At 45.3% G+C, this 20,000-nt stretch overlaps 1 protein-coding gene across 1 annotated transcript in view; it reads left to right on the forward strand.

Moving 5' to 3' along the window:
• The window catches only part of fgf7 (fibroblast growth factor 7), a 30,799-nt gene that overhangs the window by 1,241 nt on the left and 9,558 nt on the right, over positions 1–20,000 (forward strand). The window contains 1 exon segment of the mRNA XM_037539912.1: positions 1,572–2,028. Within this exon segment, the coding sequence (XP_037395809.1) occupies positions 1,752–2,028 (277 nt within the window). The 5' untranslated portion in view covers positions 1,572–1,751.

Below are 20,000 nucleotides of genomic sequence, written 5' to 3' on the forward strand. Positions count from 1 at the left end.
AGAGATTTAACGTGTCCTCAGTTGACTCTGAGGCTGAAGCTCTCGGGCTGGAAACGGAACCCAGGCAGGTGAAGATTACTCAGCACAATTTCCGACGTTTCGCTCATTTAAAGTGCTTTTATTCCGCTGCCAGGTCTTAATGATCACCATCAATTTAATTCAATCCAATTAGCCTCGTTAGTGGAGCTGATCCTCCAAATCCGCCGTTCAGTTCTGATCTCTGCTTCTTATTCCTGGGGGGGGGGGGGGGTCGGGGGAGGGTGAATGAGCTGAACTTCACTTAAATTAACTGTGTAAACATAAATAAATAAATAAATATAAATGATCTTAAGACCTGTATACCTAAATAAAACTACCACGACAAATCACCATGTATTTGTATTGCCAAGCTGGAGCTGTGCTCTTTAAAAGATGGTTCTTCAAACATTCTTCAGTAAAGACAGTGGTTCTATATAGCGCCACAAAAGGTTCTGTCATTCTTACAATGTCAAGGTTGTAACAGCATTTTCTTTAGTAAAGAACCCTCGAAGAACCACCTTTTTAAGTGTGTACAATGTCTGACCTCATTAGTGCATAAGGCACATCAACATTTAATATATTAGATAAATATTAGATAAAGCTGACTATTATATTTCACTGCGGTCAGGGAAACAATGACTTCACAGGAGAATGAGAAAGCATGCTGTTTTGTTTTTAATGGATGTCAATGGAACCAGACGTTTTTCCAAGTTTTGGTCTGTTCCTGGTAAGATTTACAGAGAGCGTAAACAATGAAGAAGAATGTTCAGAAAGCAGCGATATCCATCTCACAGCACCCTCACCCTCCCCGTCTGTTTACCGCTTGTTTTCTGTGACATCCTTTTATCTAAGCACCAATTCAAAGGTGAGGCCAATAAAGTGAAGCAGATTCTGACACTGTTTACGCAGAGATTTTCTCCAGTCTGACTGAATTCATTCTGATTACGGATTCAGACTGAGGTGTTTATACAGTCGCACACTCTACACAACACAAGCAGCCAGATCCAATATTACACGCATGCGCACAGAACCACTTACTGTAGGCGTTAGCAGCCCAGTCCAGTCCAGTCCAGTCCAGTCAAATGAGACGATCAGCAGTGAGTTACTAAGTTTACCGCTGCTTTTACCCTCTTGGCTTTTATCTCTCATCTGATCGGCTCGCTAAAGTGACCTTTACGGTTGTCCATCCTGCTGACGAGTGTTTTAAAATGTGAAGTGTGTTATGACACAAACGGTCCAGAACGTACTTAAAGGTTCTGATAGGGAATGTAATCGGATGCAGGCGTTCACACACCTATCATATCTTTTTAACGGACTATTTACAGGATTGCCCGTCTCGTTCAATCGGACAGAACCTGTATTCGGAGCAGCCTGAATCAGACTAGCCATTGGGGCCGAGGTGTAAGCTCTGGGGTATTCTATTCCCATCGAGCTGTGAGGGCGTTCACAGATTATCCGGCTGTGTGAAAACACGGCTCGTGTTAACGCGGATCTGAGATGTGACTGCTAACTGAAGTGTGAATTCTAATGGAAATGTCTGTCTTCACCTGTAGCCCCTGTCTCGGAATACTCCTGACCACACTGTTTAACGTGAAGGTCAAAGATCACTGCGTGAGGATTTACAGAGCTGGTCAGAGCGTGTTTGGACCCCCAGAGCGTGTCTGGACCCCCAGGCAGCTTTAGGACTTCCTGTCTCTCAGTATGGTGCCCGTGGCTCCCCCTAGCAGTGCCTTATGATGCACAGATGGATTGTGGGAAGGAAAAGGCCAGACCTGCTGCTGTTGGGACTCTGCATCAGAGTGTTGCTGTGGATTTGTGGGCTGGACGCGACTTTAGCTGACCACTCAGCTCTGTGCAACTGCTCCAAGCACGAGCGCTACACGCGCAACTACGACTACATGGAGGGGGGCGACGTGCGGACCCGCCGGCTCTACAGCCGCACGCAGTGGTTCCTCACTATAGACGAGTACGGCAACATCAACGGCACGCAGGACCCCAACAACTGCTACAGTGAGCACCGCACACACACACAGCCTCACAGCCGAGACTACACACTCACAGCTGAGACTACACACTCACAGCTGGGACTACACACTCACAGCTGAGACTACACACTCACAGATGAGACGACACACTCACAGCTGACAATACACACTCACAGCTGAGACCACACACTCACAGCTGGGACTACACACTCACAGATGGGACTACACACTCACAGCTGACAATACACACTCACAGCTGGGACTACACACTCACAGCTGGGACTACACACTCACAGCTGAGACTACACACTCACAGCTGACAATACACACTCACAGCTGAGACTACACACTCACAGCTGGGACTACACACTCACAGCTGGGACTACACACTCACAGCTGGGACTACACACTCACAGCTGAGACCACACACTCACAGCTGAGACTACACACTCACAGATGGGACTACACACTCACAGCTGACAATACACACTCACAGCTGAGACTACACACTCACAGCTGGGACTACACACTCACAGCTGGGACTACACACTCACAGCTGAGACTACACACTCACAGCTGACAATACACACTCACAGCTGAGACCACACACTCACAGCTGGGACTACACACTCACAGATGGGACTACACACTCACAGCTGACAATACACACTCACAGCTGAGACCACACACTCACAGCTGGGACTACACACTCACAGCTGGGACTACACACTCACAGCTGAGACTACACACTCACAGCTGACAATACACACTCACAGCTGAGACCACACACTCACAGCTGGGACTACACACTCACAGCTGAGACTACACACTCACAGCTGAGACTACACACTCACAGCTGGGACTACACACTCACAGCTGATACTACACACTCACAGCTGAGACTACACACTCACAGCTGAGACTACACACTCACAGCTGAGACCACACACTCACAGCTGGGACTACACACTCACAGATGGGACTACACACTCACAGCTGACAATACACACTCACAGCTGAGACCACACACTCACAGCTGGGACTACACACTCACAGCTGGGACTACACACTCACAGCTGGGACTACACACTCACAGCTGAGACTACACACTCACAGCTGAGACCACACACTCACAGCTGGGACTACACACTCACAGCTGGGACTACACACTCACAGCTGAGACCACACACTCACAGCTGGGACTACACACTCACAGCTGGGACTACACACTCACAGCTGAGACTACACACTCACAGCTGAGACTACACACTCACAGCTGACAATACACACTCACAGCTGAGACCACACACTCACAGCTGGGACTACACACTCACAGCTGGGACTACACACTCACAGCTGGGACTACACACTCACAGCTGAGACCACACACTCACAGCTGGGACTACACACTCACAGCTGAGACCACACACTCACAGCTGGGACTACACACTCACAGCTGAGACCACACACTCACAGCTGAGACCACACACTCACAGCTGAGACTACACACTCACAGCTGAGACTACACACTCACAGCTGACAATACAGCCTCACAGCTGAGACTACACACTCACAGCTGACAATACACACTCACAGCTGACAATACACACTCACAGCTGGGACTACACACTCACAGCTGAGACCACACACTCACAGCTGGGACTACACACTCACAGCTGGGACTACACACTCACAGCTGGGACTACACACTCACAGCTGAGACCACACACTCACAGCTGGGACTACACACTCACAGCTGAGACCACACACTCACAGCTGGGACTACACACTCACAGCTGAGACCACACACTCACAGCTGGGACTACACACTCACAGCTGAGACCACACACTCACAGCTGAGACCACACACTCACAGCTGAGACTACACACTCACAGCTGAGACTACACACTCACAGCTGACAATACAGCCTCACAGCTGAGACTACACACTCACAGCTGACAATACACACTCACAGCTGACAATACACACTCACAGCTGGGACTACACACTCACAGCTGACAATACACACTCACAGCTGGGACTACACACTCACAGCTGGGACTACACACTCACAGCTGAGACCACACACTCACAGCTGAGACTACACACTCACAGCTGAGACTACACACTCACAGCTGACAATACACACTCACAGCTGACAATACACACTCACAGCTGGGACTACACACTCACAGCTGAGACCACACTCTCACAGCTGACAATACACACACACACTCACAGCTGAGACTACACACTCACAGCTGAGACTACACACTCACAGCTGGGACTACACACTCACAGCTGAGACTACACACTCACAGCTGAGACCACACACTCACAGCTGACAATACACACTCACAGCTGAGACTACACACTCACAGCTGACAATACACACTCACAGCTGACAATACACACTCACAGCTGAGACTACACACTCACAGCTAACAATACACATTCACAGCTGACAATACACACTCACAGCTGAGACTACACACTCTCAGCTGACAATACACACTCACAGCTGACAATACACACTCACAGCTGGGACTACACACTCACAGCTGAGACTACACACTCACAGCTGGGACTACACACTCACAGCTGAGACTACACACTCACAGCTGACAATACACACTCACAGCTGACAATACACACTCACAGCTGGGACTACACACTCACAGCTGAGACTACACACTCACAGCTGACAATACACACTCACAGCTGGGACTACACACTCACAGCTGGGACTACACACTCACAGCTGAGACTACACACTCACAGCTGGGACTACACACTCACAGCTGAGACTACACACTCACAGCTGAGACTACACACTCACAGCTGGGACTACACACTCACAGCTGGGACTACACACTCACAGCTGAGACTACACACTCACAGCTGAGACTACACACTCACAGCTGGGACTACACACTCACAGCTGAGACTACACACTCACAGCTGGGACTACACACTCACAGCTGACAATACACACTCACAGCTGAGACTACACACTCACAGCTGAGACTACACACTCACAGCTGGGACTACACACTCACAGCTGACAATACACACTCACAGCTGGGACTACACACTCACAGCTGAGACTACACACTCACAGCTGGGACTACACACTCACAGCTGGGACTACACACTCACAGCTGAGACTACACACTCACAGCTGGGACTACACACTCACAGCTGGGACTACACACTCACAGCTGAGACTACACACTCACAGCTGACAATACACACTCACAGCTGAGACTACACACTCACAGCTGACAATACACACTCACAGCTGGGACTACACACTCTCAGCTGACAATACACACTCACAGCTGACAATACACACTCACAGCTGAGACTACACACTCACAGCTGAGACTACACACTCACAGCTGACAATACACACTCACAGCTGAGACTACACACTCACAGCTGAGACTACACACTCACAGCTGGGACTACACACTCACAGCTGAGACTACACACTCACAGCTGACAATACACACTCACAGCTGAGACTACACACTCACAGCTGGGACTACACACTCACAGCTGAGACTACACACTCACAGCTGAGACTACACACTCACAGCTGACAATACACACTCACAGCTGAGACTACACACTCACAGCTGGGACTACACACTCACAGCTGAGACTACACACTCACAGCTGAGACTACACACTCACAGCTGACAATACACACTCACAGCTGGGACTACACACTCACAGCTGAGACTACACACTCACAGCTGAGACCACACACTCACAGCTGAGACTACACACTCACAGCTGAGACTACACACTCACAGCTGACAATACACACTCACAGCTGAGACTACACACTCACAGCTGACAATACACACTCACAGCTGAGACTACACACTCACAGCTGACAATACACACTCACAGCTGGGACTACACACTCACAGCTGAGACTACACACTCACAGCTGACAATACACACTCACAGCTGAGACTACACACTCACAGCTGACAATACACACTCACAGCTGACAATACACACTCACAGCTGAGACTACACACTCACAGCTGACAATACACACTCACAGCTGACAATACACACTCACAGCTGAGACTACACACTCACAGCTGACAATACACACTCACAGCTGACAATACACACTCACAGCTGGGACTACACACTCACAGCTGAGACCACACACTCACAGCTGACAATACACACTCACAGCTGAGACTACACACTCACAGCTGAGACTACACACTCACAGCTGGGACTACACACTCACAGCTGAGACTACACACTCACAGCTGAGACCACACACTCACAGCTGACAATACACACTCACAGCTGAGACTACACACTCACAGCTGACAATACACACTCACAGCTGACAATACACACTCACAGCTGAGACTACACACTCACAGCTGAGACATACACACTCACAGCTGACAATACACACTCACAGCTGAGACTACACACTCACAGCTGAGACTACACACTCACAGCTGACATACACACTCACAGCTGAGACTACACACTCACAGCTGACACTACACACTCACAGCTGGACAATACACACTCACAGCTGAGACTACACACTCACAGCTGAGACTACACACTCACAGCTGACAATACACACTCACAGCTGAGACTACACACTCACAGCTGACAATACACACTCACAGCTGACAATACACACTCACAGCTGAGACTACACACTCACAGCTGAGACTACACACTCACAGCTGAGACTACACACTCACAGCTGACAATACACACTCACAGCTGGGACTACACACTCACAGCTGGGACTACACACTCACAGCTGAGACTACACACTCACAGCTGAGACTACACACTCACAGCTGACAATACACACTCACAGCTGAGACTACACACTCACAGCTGCGACTACACACTCACAGCTGACAATACACACTCACAGCTGAGACTACACACTCACAGCTGAGACTACACACTCACAGCTGGGACTACACACTCACAGCTGAGACTACACACTCACAGCTGACAATACACACTCACAGCTGGGACTACACACTCACAGCTGAGACTACACACTCACAGCTGGGACTACACACTCACAGCTGGGACTACACACTCACAGCTGAGACTACACACTCACAGCTGACAATACACACTCACAGCTGGGACTACACACTCACAGCTGAGACTACACACTCACAGCTGGGACTACACACTCACAGCTGACAATACACACTCACAGCTGAGACTACACACTCACAGCTGACAATACACACTCACAGCTGGGACTACACACTCTCAGCTGACAATACACACTCACAGCTGACAATACACACTCACAGCTGAGACTACACACTCACAGCTGAGACTACACACTCACAGCTGAACAATACACACTCACAGCTGAGACTACACACTCACAGCTGAGACTACACACTCACAGCTGAGACTACACACTCACAGCTGAGACTACACACTCACAGCTGACAATACACACTCACAGCTGAGACTACACACTCACAGCTGGGACATACACACTCACAGCTGAGACTACACACTCACAGCTGAGACTACACACTCACAGCTGACAATACACACTCACAGCTGAGACTACACACTCACAGCTGGGACTACACACTCACAGCTGAGACTACACACTCACAGCTGAGACTACACACTCACAGCTGACAATACACACTCACAGCTGGGACTACACACTCACAGCTGAGACTACACACTCACAGCTGAGACTACACACTCACAGCTGAGACCACACACTCACAGCTGAGACTACACACTCACAGCTGAGACTACACACTCACAGCTGAGACTACACACTCACAGCTGACAATACACACTCACAGCTGAGACTACACACTCACAGCTGACAATACACACTCACAGCTGAGACTACACACTCACAGCTGACAATACACACTCACAGCTGGGACTACACACTCACAGCTGAGACTACACACTCACAGCTAACAATACACACTCACAGCTGAGACTACACACTCACAGCTGACAATACACACTCACAGCTGACAATACACACTCACAGCTGAGACTACACACTCACAGCTGACAATACACACTCACAGCTGACAATACACACTCACAGCTGAGACTACACACTCACAGCTGACAATACACACTCACAGCTGAGACTACACACTCACAGCTGAGACTACACACTCACAGCTGAGACTACACACTCATAGCTGAGACTACACACTCACAGCTGACAATACACACTCACAGCTGAGACTACACACTCACAGCTGACAATACACACTCACAGCTGGGACTACACACTCACAGCTGAGACCACACACTCACAGCTGACAATACACACTCACAGCTGGGACTACACACTCTCAGCTGACAATACACACTCACAGCTGACAATACACACTCACAGCTGAGACTACACACTCACAGCTGAGACTATGATGACATTTTCAGACATTTAGTTTTTACAACTCAAAATGTTCATGAGTCCTGTACAGTGTTACCGTCAGTGATGTCAGCGAACAAGTGATTCAGGCAACAGCCAATCAGAGAGCTAGGAGAGAGAAAAAACATGAACTCACAGTTTCAACTCTCCAGGGAGTTCATAGTGAAATACTCCTCAGCTCTAACTGTGAGATCTGAGTTTAAAGCTCAGGGTCATCCTCAGTTTGTGTTCACTGGTCCGGTTTCGTTTTTATCTCTCGATAACGGGAACGACCTGGGAGCGTGGGAGCTTTCCGTGTGCTGCACTCTTATTGTCTAGCGCACACATTCTCACAAAAAAAAAAAACAGGATTTTCTTCAAGACAGATGACAAGTGTGTGTTGCTCTCCCTTTTCGGAATCTGTTAGGAATATAGAAGTCGTCTAGTGTAGGCCTTAAAGTAGGCGTTCCCCCAGTTTCCGGAATTACCACAAATTTGGTTGATCAATCAAGGCATTATGGGTGTCTGCAGTTTAGCACTGAAGCTGATGTAGCTAATGTCGCTAACAATGGAAGATGATAGTCCACCATTTAGCCACTTCAACCCTGGCTTTAACATGCCTCTGTCCAGTTGGTGTCACCATGTGGAGCAGCACTTAAAGTAAACGTTACCATGACAACAAACATCACGTGATGTCCAGTCAGAGTGAGATGAGCAGCAGTGAGCAGTGATTGTGTTTTAACTGCTTTAAAATGACGTCAGACTCAGGAAAACGTCCTTCACACGTCCTTATTAAAGAAGGCCGAGAGGAAGACGTCGTGCTCTGAGACGCATAAGCTGGACGTCCGTCCCACCGCCGTCTTTTAAAGATCAGAGCATGAACTTCGTCTCCTCTGCAGACCAGTTTCTGCTCCGCCGTGTTGAACGGTATAAACTCTCACTGTGACGCGACGCTCAAGCAGAACGGACTGAAACTTTCCGATAGGGAATGTAATCGGATACAGGCGTTTACACGGATATTATTCTTCTGTTTAATGGATTATTTACAGGATTATCCACCTTGATCAATTGTATTCTGAATGGCCTCAATCTGACTAGACTATTCCGATTGAACTATTAGTCGGATTATTAACAAATTATTAGGCTGCATGTAAACATGGCTACTGTTTCACATTGAGAGGCCACTTAGAAAGTTAGCCAGGGCATTTTAAGACAGTTACTAAAATGGGAGCCTGCTTATATGGTTACTGACAGCGAGTACGTTTACATGTAGTCCTGATCACTGGTGGTGCAACATGCCGGCCCCTGTTGGAAGAGGAGCCGCTCCCTATGTAGATATGAGGGGCTCATTCAAACAGAACCAAAACACAACGATCCACAGTTACAGCTGATCACACACTAATGAGCACATGGTTTTGTTTACTACATTCCAATTACACTAATAGTTCCTCTAAAATCTTACACGCTGCACCATTAACCCCTTGTTATCTCAGGCTTATTACACACTGAGGCTTAGACTAGCTGAGTTATTCTTAGGTTGTAGAAGTTATGGAAGGGCCAGCTGGTGGACTCTGGCTGTTTAAGGGGCCAGAAACTGAGGTCTAGGGTTGAAGATTCTTCCAAATATTATTACAATTGTTATTATTATTGTTATTATTATTATTATTACAACTCTGTGGTTCTAGCATTGTGTTCAGGGATCATAGGGATTTGCTGGGATTTGTTGTTGCCTGCTCGCTGAGTTAGTGTGTCGGCCGTGTTAGTGAGCCACATTCGGGGGAGCGGCGAGAGGGTCACGGGTCTGCGTGCGGACGGAGAAATGACAGCACTAAAGCGAAACAGGTGCTGCGCTTGGATAAACGTTTCTCAACAGCCGCGAGAGAAAGAATCTTAATGATGGAAACAAATGGACTGTGTTTTCCACATCTGTCAGAGAGTGAGAGAGACAGAGTCTAACACACTGCAGCCGCACACACACACACACCACACACACACACACACACACACACACACACCTGACAGCCCAGCTCTGGGGCAGGAGATACGACCTGCACCGCCAGCATAACACAGAGCACACAGTTAACACACAGTAAAGAAACACCATGTGTGTGTGTTTTACTCTCAGGACTATATACTGCATGTATAAACAGAGCCTGAGACTTCCTAAAGCAGCACATGTCTGCGTCATTGATGTTATAGCCTACCATAGAATTTAGCAGGCATTTTATTTATTTCTCAAGATGCTATGAATATAATCATAAATACACTAACAGTGAGAGGTCTGGGGTCAATTTAATCAAATTTAACCCGTCCGTGCAGTGAAACACCTCATACACACTAGTGAGCACACACACTAGGGGGCAGTGAGCACACTTGCCCGGAGCGGTGGGCAGCCCTATCCACAGCGCCCAGGGAGCAGCTGGGGGTTAGGTGTCTTGCTCAAGGACGCCTCAGTCATGTGCTGTTAACTCAGAAGCAACGTTCCGGTCACAAGGCTGGTATCCCCAAACCTCCAGCCCACGATGAATTCTAATAAACAGAAAATAATAGTTTATTATTCACACTTCTATATTTTCACAATGTCATAACTTTATAACTGCAAATCGTGTAAACTGTGAAATGCTAGACAACACAGTACATTATTCAGTCTACACCGTATGAATTATTACTAAATAACAGTTATTATTATGGCAGGTGACCCCAAACTTTTGAGCGGTTGTGTACACAGTAGATAAAGATGTCACCATATTTATGACTGGAGTTATCATAATAATCGAAAAGCATCTTGAGAGATAATTTAATGTGTAATGAGAGATGATAGAGTGAGATAGTGATGTAACTGTATTTATTACTATCTTTGTTTTATGTTTATAGCATCTTGTACAGCATGACATACAATAAATGAGCAAGACGGCTGTTATTTCAGTTCACGGCAGAGACAATGATGCATCCCTGAGATAGTGATGTATCCCTGAGATAGTGATGTAATATGAGATAGTGATGTAATATGAGATAGTGATGCATCCCTGAGACAGTGATGTAATATGAGATAGTGATGTATCCCTGAGATAGTGATGTAATATGAGATAGTGATGCATCCCTGAGACAGTGATGTAATATGAGATAGTGATGTATCCCTGAGATAGTGATGTAATATGAGATAGTGATGCATCCCTGAGACAGTGATGTAATATGAGATAGTGATGCATCCCTGAGACAGTGATGTAATATGAGATAGTGATGCATCCCAGAGATAGTGATGTAATATGAGATAGTGATGCATCCCTGAGACAGTGATGTAATATGAAATAGTGATGCATCCCTGAGATAGTGATGTAATATGAGATAGTGATGCATCCCAGAGATAGTGATGTAATATGAGATAGTGATGCATCCCAGAGATAGTGATGTAATATGAGATAGTGATGCATCCCTGAGACAGTGATGTAATATGAAATAGTGATGCATCCCTGAGATAGTGATGTAATATGAGATAGTGATGCATCCCAGAGACAGTGATGTAATATGAGATAGTGATGCATCCCAGAGATAGTGAAGTAATATGAGATAGTGATGCATCCCTGAGACAGTGATGTAATATGAGATAGTGATGCATCCCAGAGACAGTGATGTAATATGAGATAGTGATGCATCCCTGAGACAGTGATGTAATATGAGATAGTGATGCATCCCTGAGACAGTGATGTAATATGAAATAGTGATGCATCCCTGAGACAGTGATGTAATATGAAATAGTGATGCATCCCTGAGACAGTGATGTAATATGAAATAGTGATGCATCCCAGAGACAGTGATGTAATATGAGATAGTGATGCATCCCAGAGACAGTGATGTAATATGAGATAGTGATGCATCCCAGAGATAGTGATGTAATATGAGATAGTGATGCATCCCAGAGACAGTGATGTAATATGAGATAGTGATGCATCCCAGAGATAGTGATGTAATATGAGATAGTGATGCATCCCAGAGATAGTGATGTAATATGAGATAGTGATGCATCCCAGAGATAGTGATGTAATATGAGATAGTGATGCATCCCAGAGACAGTGATGTAATATGAGATAGTGATGCATCCCAGAGACAGTGATGTAATATGAGATAGTGATGCATCCCAGAGATAGTGATGCATCCCTGAGACAGTGATGTAATATGAGATAGTGATGCATCCCTGAGACAGTGATGTAATATGAGATAGTGATGCATCCCTGAGACAGTGATGTAATATGAGATAGTGATGCATCCCTGAGACAGTGATGTAATATGAGATAGTGATGCATCCCTGAGACAGTGATGTAATATGAGATAGTGATGCATCCCAGAGACAGTGATGTAATATGAGATAGTGATGCATCCCTGAGACAGTGATGTAATATGAGATAGTGATGCATCCCTGAGACAGTGATGTAATATGAGATAGTGATGCATCCCTGAGACAGTGATGTAATATGATATAGTGATGTATCCCAGAGATAGTGATGTAATATGAGATAGTGATGCATCCCTGAGACAGTGATGTAATATGAGATAGTGATGTATCCCAGAGATAGTGATGTAATATGAGATAGCACTTTTAAGTCAGATAGTGAGACAGAGTGATGGTCTAAAATCTCATGCTTTCTTGCACCGTGTACCCTAAACACACACAAACAAAAAGGTTTCTTACTGTATTGACTGTACACACTGTATGTGTGTGTGTGTGTACGCATTGTGTGCGTTTTGTGTACGCGTTGTGTGCGTGTTGTGTGTGTGTGTGTGTGTAGGTATTGTGTGCGTGTTGTTTGTGTGTTTGCTAGCGTGACATGCAGCGAGTATCTTTAGACAAGAGGGAAAAGATGATTGCATAACGATTGGCATTGAAACACAGAAAAATTGATACACCCAGATGTGCCTGCTGACTGCCCACAGAAAACACACACACACACACACACACACACACACACACACACACAGCCAAGTGCACGCACATATCTAATAAATCATACAATCACATTTAACGGTTTAGGGGTTGAACCAGTCTGAAGAGGTCACACACACACACACACACACACACACATGCACTCACACACACACACACACAGATATACACAGGAACATTTAGGCCAACCAGCCTAGTGCACGCACATATCTAATAAATCATCCAATCATATTTAACGGTTTAGGGGTTGAACCAGTCCAAAGAGGTCATACATACACACACACACACACACACACACACATGCACACGCACTCACACACACACACACACATACACAGGAACATTTAGGCCAACCAGCCTAGTGCACGCACATATCTAATAAATCATCTAATCATATTTAACGGTTTAGGGGTTGAACCAGTCCAAAGAGGTCATACATACACACACACACACACACACACACGCACACACACACGCACTCTCACACACACCAACACACACAGCGAGAGAGAGAGTGATTTAAAAGCCATCAGTAAACTGGCAAGCTGCATTAATGAGGATCATCTTCTGAATCGTTGCCATTCTTATTACTCTGTTATTGTTCATATTTATAACCGTGCTGGCAGTTTATTAGCTCAAAACACGGCTGGGCAGCATGAGAGTGTGTGATTGTAATCATTTCCATCACAATACTCTTTTCTGACTGTACGATGGGGATCATCAATATTTCTAGAACGCTGAGCTACTGCACGGACCATTAAACAGACAGATTTAGAGCAATTACTGAGAGTCTGTAAACAACACCAGTGCCGCTCAGTAACGAGTGAGAAGCAAGAAAGTTTTATTTATAAACGCTCTTAAAACAACTTGCGTTGGCCAAAGTTTCGTACATCAAACCAGCACACACATAAACGGCACAACAAGCAGGAAGAGGCGTTACATAAAATCAATATCACTAATAAAACAAGAGTTTGCCTCAGTACGTCTTTATTTCAAAGCAGCGGCTGAAGGTGCTTTGGCGAACAGTGGGAGGAGGTCGTTCCTTAGTCTCGGAGCACAGACTGCTCGCATGGTCACCTGTAGGCCGTAAACGAGCCCATACTGGAAAAGCCAGCAAGTTCTGCGAGGACGATCTCAAAGCTCGCTGTGTGGTAGAGGGAGTGAGCATACTGCCGAGGTACGAGGGGGCCTGACCATTAAGCACCTGGCCATCCTGAACTGGACAGGTAGCTAATGAAGTGAGGCGAGGACTGGAGTAATATGGTGTCTTTTCTTGGTACCTGGCAGTAATCTAGCTGCTGCCCTTTGGACTAAGTGTAAGCATTACAACAGAGACTGATTAATCTCACTATACAGAGAATTACAGTCAATTATTAAGGAGATCAATGCATGAATAACTTCGACTGAAGCTTTTCAATCGTTCTGAGCTGGAACAAGCGACTCCTTACCACAGCGTTGATTTGTTTATCGAGTCAAAGTTAACACCACGATTTCTCACAGAAGTCTTGACACATGGGGACAAATGACCAAGGCTATTGGAGACACTAGTGCACTGGAGGAATATTATGACATATCTTTTCTTAAGTGAACCCTCTAAAGGTTCTTCATAGAACAGGGTCCTCATCTGTTTCATATCTAAACGCTCCGTTATCTTCATCACTGCTTTCCAAACCCGCTGCAGCAGCTTCAGCAGCTGGAAACTCTCTGACGCCGTTTCACACGAGTCTCCGATGTGGACTGAATGAGAATGAAGGGTTTCCGGCGTGACGGTCAGTCTTTAGTGATCTCCTGAGTGTCCGTCGGTCAGTTTCACTCAGAATGTAGACGGACACACGAATCCAGCAGCTCCACACGATGAGAGGCAGATGACGTGTATCTCAGCCCCTCTTCATAGGCTCATAACTCCGGATGTGAGTCTCGTATGATCTCATGATGAGATGGCATAGAAAGGGCGGCTCTACGGATTCAGGAAGGGTTTGAACTGGATTTCTGAGCTGGATCATCATAAAGAAACAGACAGATACAGAGAATTTGCCACATGGGTGAGTTTACGGACCCTTGAGGGTTAAATGCTCCCTAGCTGTTAGGACAAGGTGTAAACCTAATCACCACAAGGTAAATGACCAAAGCCTGCTGTAAACTGTGAAATTACAGCCCTTAGCGTAATTGAGGAAATGACTCCATCAGAGGCCCAACTGAACCCGCCATCTGTTAAACCGTTGTCACTGCAGTAGAAGTAGAAGCTCTAAAAACAAGGCAGGTACACTACCACTCAAAAGTTCAGGGTCACTAATTCCATTCATATAAACCATTTCCTCTGAAGATGTGTGTATAAAATGATTCTACGATAAAACGAATCGCTTACAAGTGTCAGTCAGTTGTGATGAAGCTGTAAAGACGAAGATGTTTTGGGTGATAAACGGAGCTGTAAGTGATTTCGTGATAAATCTGTACAGCACTGAGAATGAACTGCTAAACTGACAGACACCCACAATGCCTCGTATTTGAAAACTGATACATTCCATTAAACAGCTCATTGTTTAATAACACCTCCTTTTTTTATCATGTTCTGACTTTATGCTGCGAATAAAACTGAATAAAGCGTTGGGTTCAATCTTCATGTCTAGTTTATAGCATTTCAGTCACTAAATGAGTTATTACTGAATCCCGTTTGAGTGGCATGTCCTTAAAGTCCTTTAGTAAAGAAAGCGGTGCTACCCAGACCAGACATGCTTACACTGCTCAAAGGGTGTCTTGTCCAGTAAATGTATTTTTTAAATAATCAATGCATCTAATATTTCTCCTGTTGAGATTCTTATAAGCTTAATTTAATTTAACCCCAATTCCAAAAAAAGTTGGGACGCTGTGTAAAATGTAAATAAATGTAAATAAAAACAATGTAATGATGTGCAAATCTAATAGAACCACATTTTATTCACAATACAACATAGAACACGTATCAGATGTTGAAAGTGAGTCATTTTACCATTTCATGAAAAACGTAACTCATTTAGAACTTCACGGTAGCAACGCATCAAAAAAAGTTGTGCTTGAAACCAATAAATATGCTTGAAACGTAAATAAAATTACCTCAAAATAATGCTGAAATCATATATGGTTCTCTATAGAACCACAAAAGGTTCTTCTATTGTTATGATGTCAAGCTTGTGACAACAGAAGTCCCCTTTCTGGTGCTATATCAAATACTTTTCAATAAGGTTCTATAAAGAACCATATACAGCACATTCCTCATCATTTCACCATGCAAAGAACCAATTCATCATGCAAATGATTCCTTGAGTGTTAATGGTTCTATATAGAACCGTTTTCTTCACCTATGTTTTCTTGTGACCTACGTAAACCTGCAAACATACCACCTGCAGCAGTGGTCGGTAAAAGAGCCGACCCAGAGCTGCATGGGGCTCTTTTACTGCCCCCTTGTGGCTCCACAGCTGAATCAGATCAGTAGGTAATAATAAAATAATCCTCCTCTACAGTAAAATAAAGCTCTGCTGATCCTTCAACACAGTTTAACAGTAAATGGTCTTAAACGCTGGAGTTAATGTAGAACTGCTGATTCACCCTGTAACCCTGACTGCTGGTCACCATAGCAACACAGACAACAGTCTCGCCCTGCTAGTAGATAAAGAAATGGCAAAGAGAGAGATTTAAGACGGACATCAATAATTTGGAGATGAATGGACTGATTAGTGTTAATAATCAGTCCAGCTGGTTTCCTACATTTTAATCTGCATCGAGAAACTGACAAACACTAACAAGTTACAAAGCTTCTCATTTGAATTCTCTCGTTCCACCTTAAATGGTGCAGCAGTCACATTCTGGCGCCTCAGGCACCATTTAAGGTGGAACAAAAAATTCGAACAAGAAGCTGGCGAATGAGAAACTGACTTTTTGATTTTTTACTGTTTTGGTTTCTCATTTATGAAAAATGCAGTTTTAGGTGTTTAATCTGTTAACGTGGTTAATACGTTTCTTCATCACTCACAGCAGCACAATTACTTCCTTAAGGCCGAGCCGAGCAGAGCCAGCAAAACACACACATCTCTCACCTTCCGCAGTGTGTTCTGCGCTCAGGAACCGCGCGGTGCTCTTCCCAAACCAAACCGGCTGAGCTCCTCAGTTATCCAGTCACAGCAAGTGACTACAACACATAAACACTGTTATAATATCGGCCCTGTTGCAGCAACTTAAACGAGAGCTTTTGCTTTCAGTGCCGCTTTACTCACAGAATAAACTCGGACTGTGTCCTTTGGAAGCAGCAGTGCGCTGTTAACAAACAATCCTGTTTGGCAGCATAACCGTTTGTTGAAATGACAAAATCTTATATTATATTCCATATTAAACACTGATCAACTATAACATTAAACTCTTGTTTATTGTACCCACATGTTTGTCCTAGATGTGGCTGTGCTTTTGTTCCACGGTACAGCAGGTACTGTTTGGGTGGTGGGTCATTCTCAGCACTGCAGTAACACTGACGTGGTGGTGGTGGTGGTGTGTGTGTGTGTGTTGCGCTGGTGCGAGTGGATCAGACAGAGCAGTGCTGCTGGAGGTTTTAAACACTGTGTCCACTCACTGTCCACTCTATTAGACACTCCTACCTTGTCGGTGCACCTTGTAGATGTAAAGTCAGAGACGACAGCTCATCTGCTGCTGCACAGTTTGTGTTGGTCATCCTCTAGTCCTTCATCAGTGGTCACAGGGCGCTGCCCACAGGACGGATATTGGCAGGATATTTTTGGCTCTCAGTCCACCACCACGTCAGTGTCACTGCAGCGCTGAGAATGACCCACCTGCTCTGTGGGGGTCCTGAGGGGTTCCTGACCACAGGGTAACAGAGTATCAGAGAAACAGATGGACTACAGTCTGTAACTGTAGAACTACAGAGTGCAGCTATACGGTCAGTGGAGCTGATAAAGTGGACATTGAGTACAGATACAAGAAGGTGCACTTTGTGCCCAACAACACCCCGTGGAAAGTCGCTGTAATGCACAGCCACATCTAGAACAAATACGCCAATACAGTTCAAACATCATACACAAGGCTGAAGGCTGAAAACTGACCCAATAAGTCACGTTTTGCATAAACAGTGTCTCGCCTTATAACGCAACTCCTGAGTTTACTGAAAAGGATTGTAAAGTAAACCAGCTGCACTGACTCATTTGGATGGTCTTTCCTTCATTTAGTTGTTTAATTGGCAGCCATTTCCCACAAACCATATCCCTGCTTTTCAACAACTGAATTTACAAGTGAACAAACCTAATTTATCTGTGTAAATACGGACAATCCAAACGGTCTGTGTTGTGGAAAAGTGGCCGGAGCCCTGAGTCACTAACCTAAACCAAACTGCTGTAGCCTTTTAAAGGCTTTGAAAACACATTAGTGAGTTTAATGACGCTGGTTATAATGTTTGAACCAGCAGGACCCAAAGCCTAAAGAACAGCGTGAGCACCCAGGAACAAAAGAGACGGCCTGAGAGGGACCGGTCGGCTTTTTCTGTGGCGAGAAAAAATCAGTGCTTTCATTAGAAAACTCCTTCATTCATTTGGTTTCAAGTGACTGTTTCTGCTGCCGCTCTCAGATCCGAGCCTCAAACGGACAAGATACTTAAGACGAGGGCTTTAACTCAACTAAGTTATATTAGGATCAATTAATCAATCAAATATTATTTGATTATTCAAATAACTGCTCTCTCCTGCCCTCGTCACTTTCTGTTTTTCTCGGTTGGGTTTTAAACATTTCTTTTCTGTTTAGTTCACGCTGTACGCCCAAGAGCAGCAATGATATCACAGGACTGCAGAAGAAAAACTAAGCACATTACATCAGGAGCCACTGCTCACCAGCCTTCTGGACCAGCTTGACCACCATTCAGCTTCTTGCTGTACAACGCTGTGCAGTCCTCACATTATAGAGCTTTTTAAATGAAACAGTAGAAGCCGTATCGCCCCCTACGCTTCCTGTAGTGTATTACAGTCTGTCAGAGCGACTGTGTGGATCATATGAACATTATAGAGCTTTTTAAATGAAACAGTAGAAGCCGTATCGCCCCCTACGCTTCCTGTAGTGTATTACAGTCTGTCAGAGCGACTGTGTGGATCATATGAACATTATAGAGCTTTTTAAATGAAACAGTAGAAGCCGTATCGCCCCCTACGCTTCCTGTAGTGTATTACAGTCTGTCAGAGTGACTGTGTGGATCATATGAACATTATAGAGCTTTTTAAATGAAACAGTAGAAGCCGTATCGCCCCCTACGCTTCCTGTAGTGTATTACAGTCTGTCAGAGCGACAGTGTGGATCATATGAACATTATAGAGCTTTTTAAATGAAACAGTAGAAGCCGTATCGCCCCCTACGCTTCCTGTAGTGTATTACAGTCTGTCAGAGCGACTGTGTGGATCATATGAACATTATAGAGCTTTTTAAATGAAACAGTAGAAGCCGTGTCACCCCCTACGCTTCCTGTAGTGTATTACAGTCTGTCAGAGCGACTGTGTGGATCATATGAACATTATAGAGCTTTTTAAATGAAACAGTAGAAGCCGTATTGCCCCCTACGCTTCCTGTAGTGTATTACAGTCTGTCAGAGCGACTGTG

The sequence above is a fragment of the Pygocentrus nattereri genome, chromosome 7, assembly GCF_015220715.1.
Source record: "Pygocentrus nattereri isolate fPygNat1 chromosome 7, fPygNat1.pri, whole genome shotgun sequence".
Classification (NCBI taxonomy): Eukaryota; Metazoa; Chordata; class Actinopteri; order Characiformes; family Serrasalmidae; genus Pygocentrus; species Pygocentrus nattereri.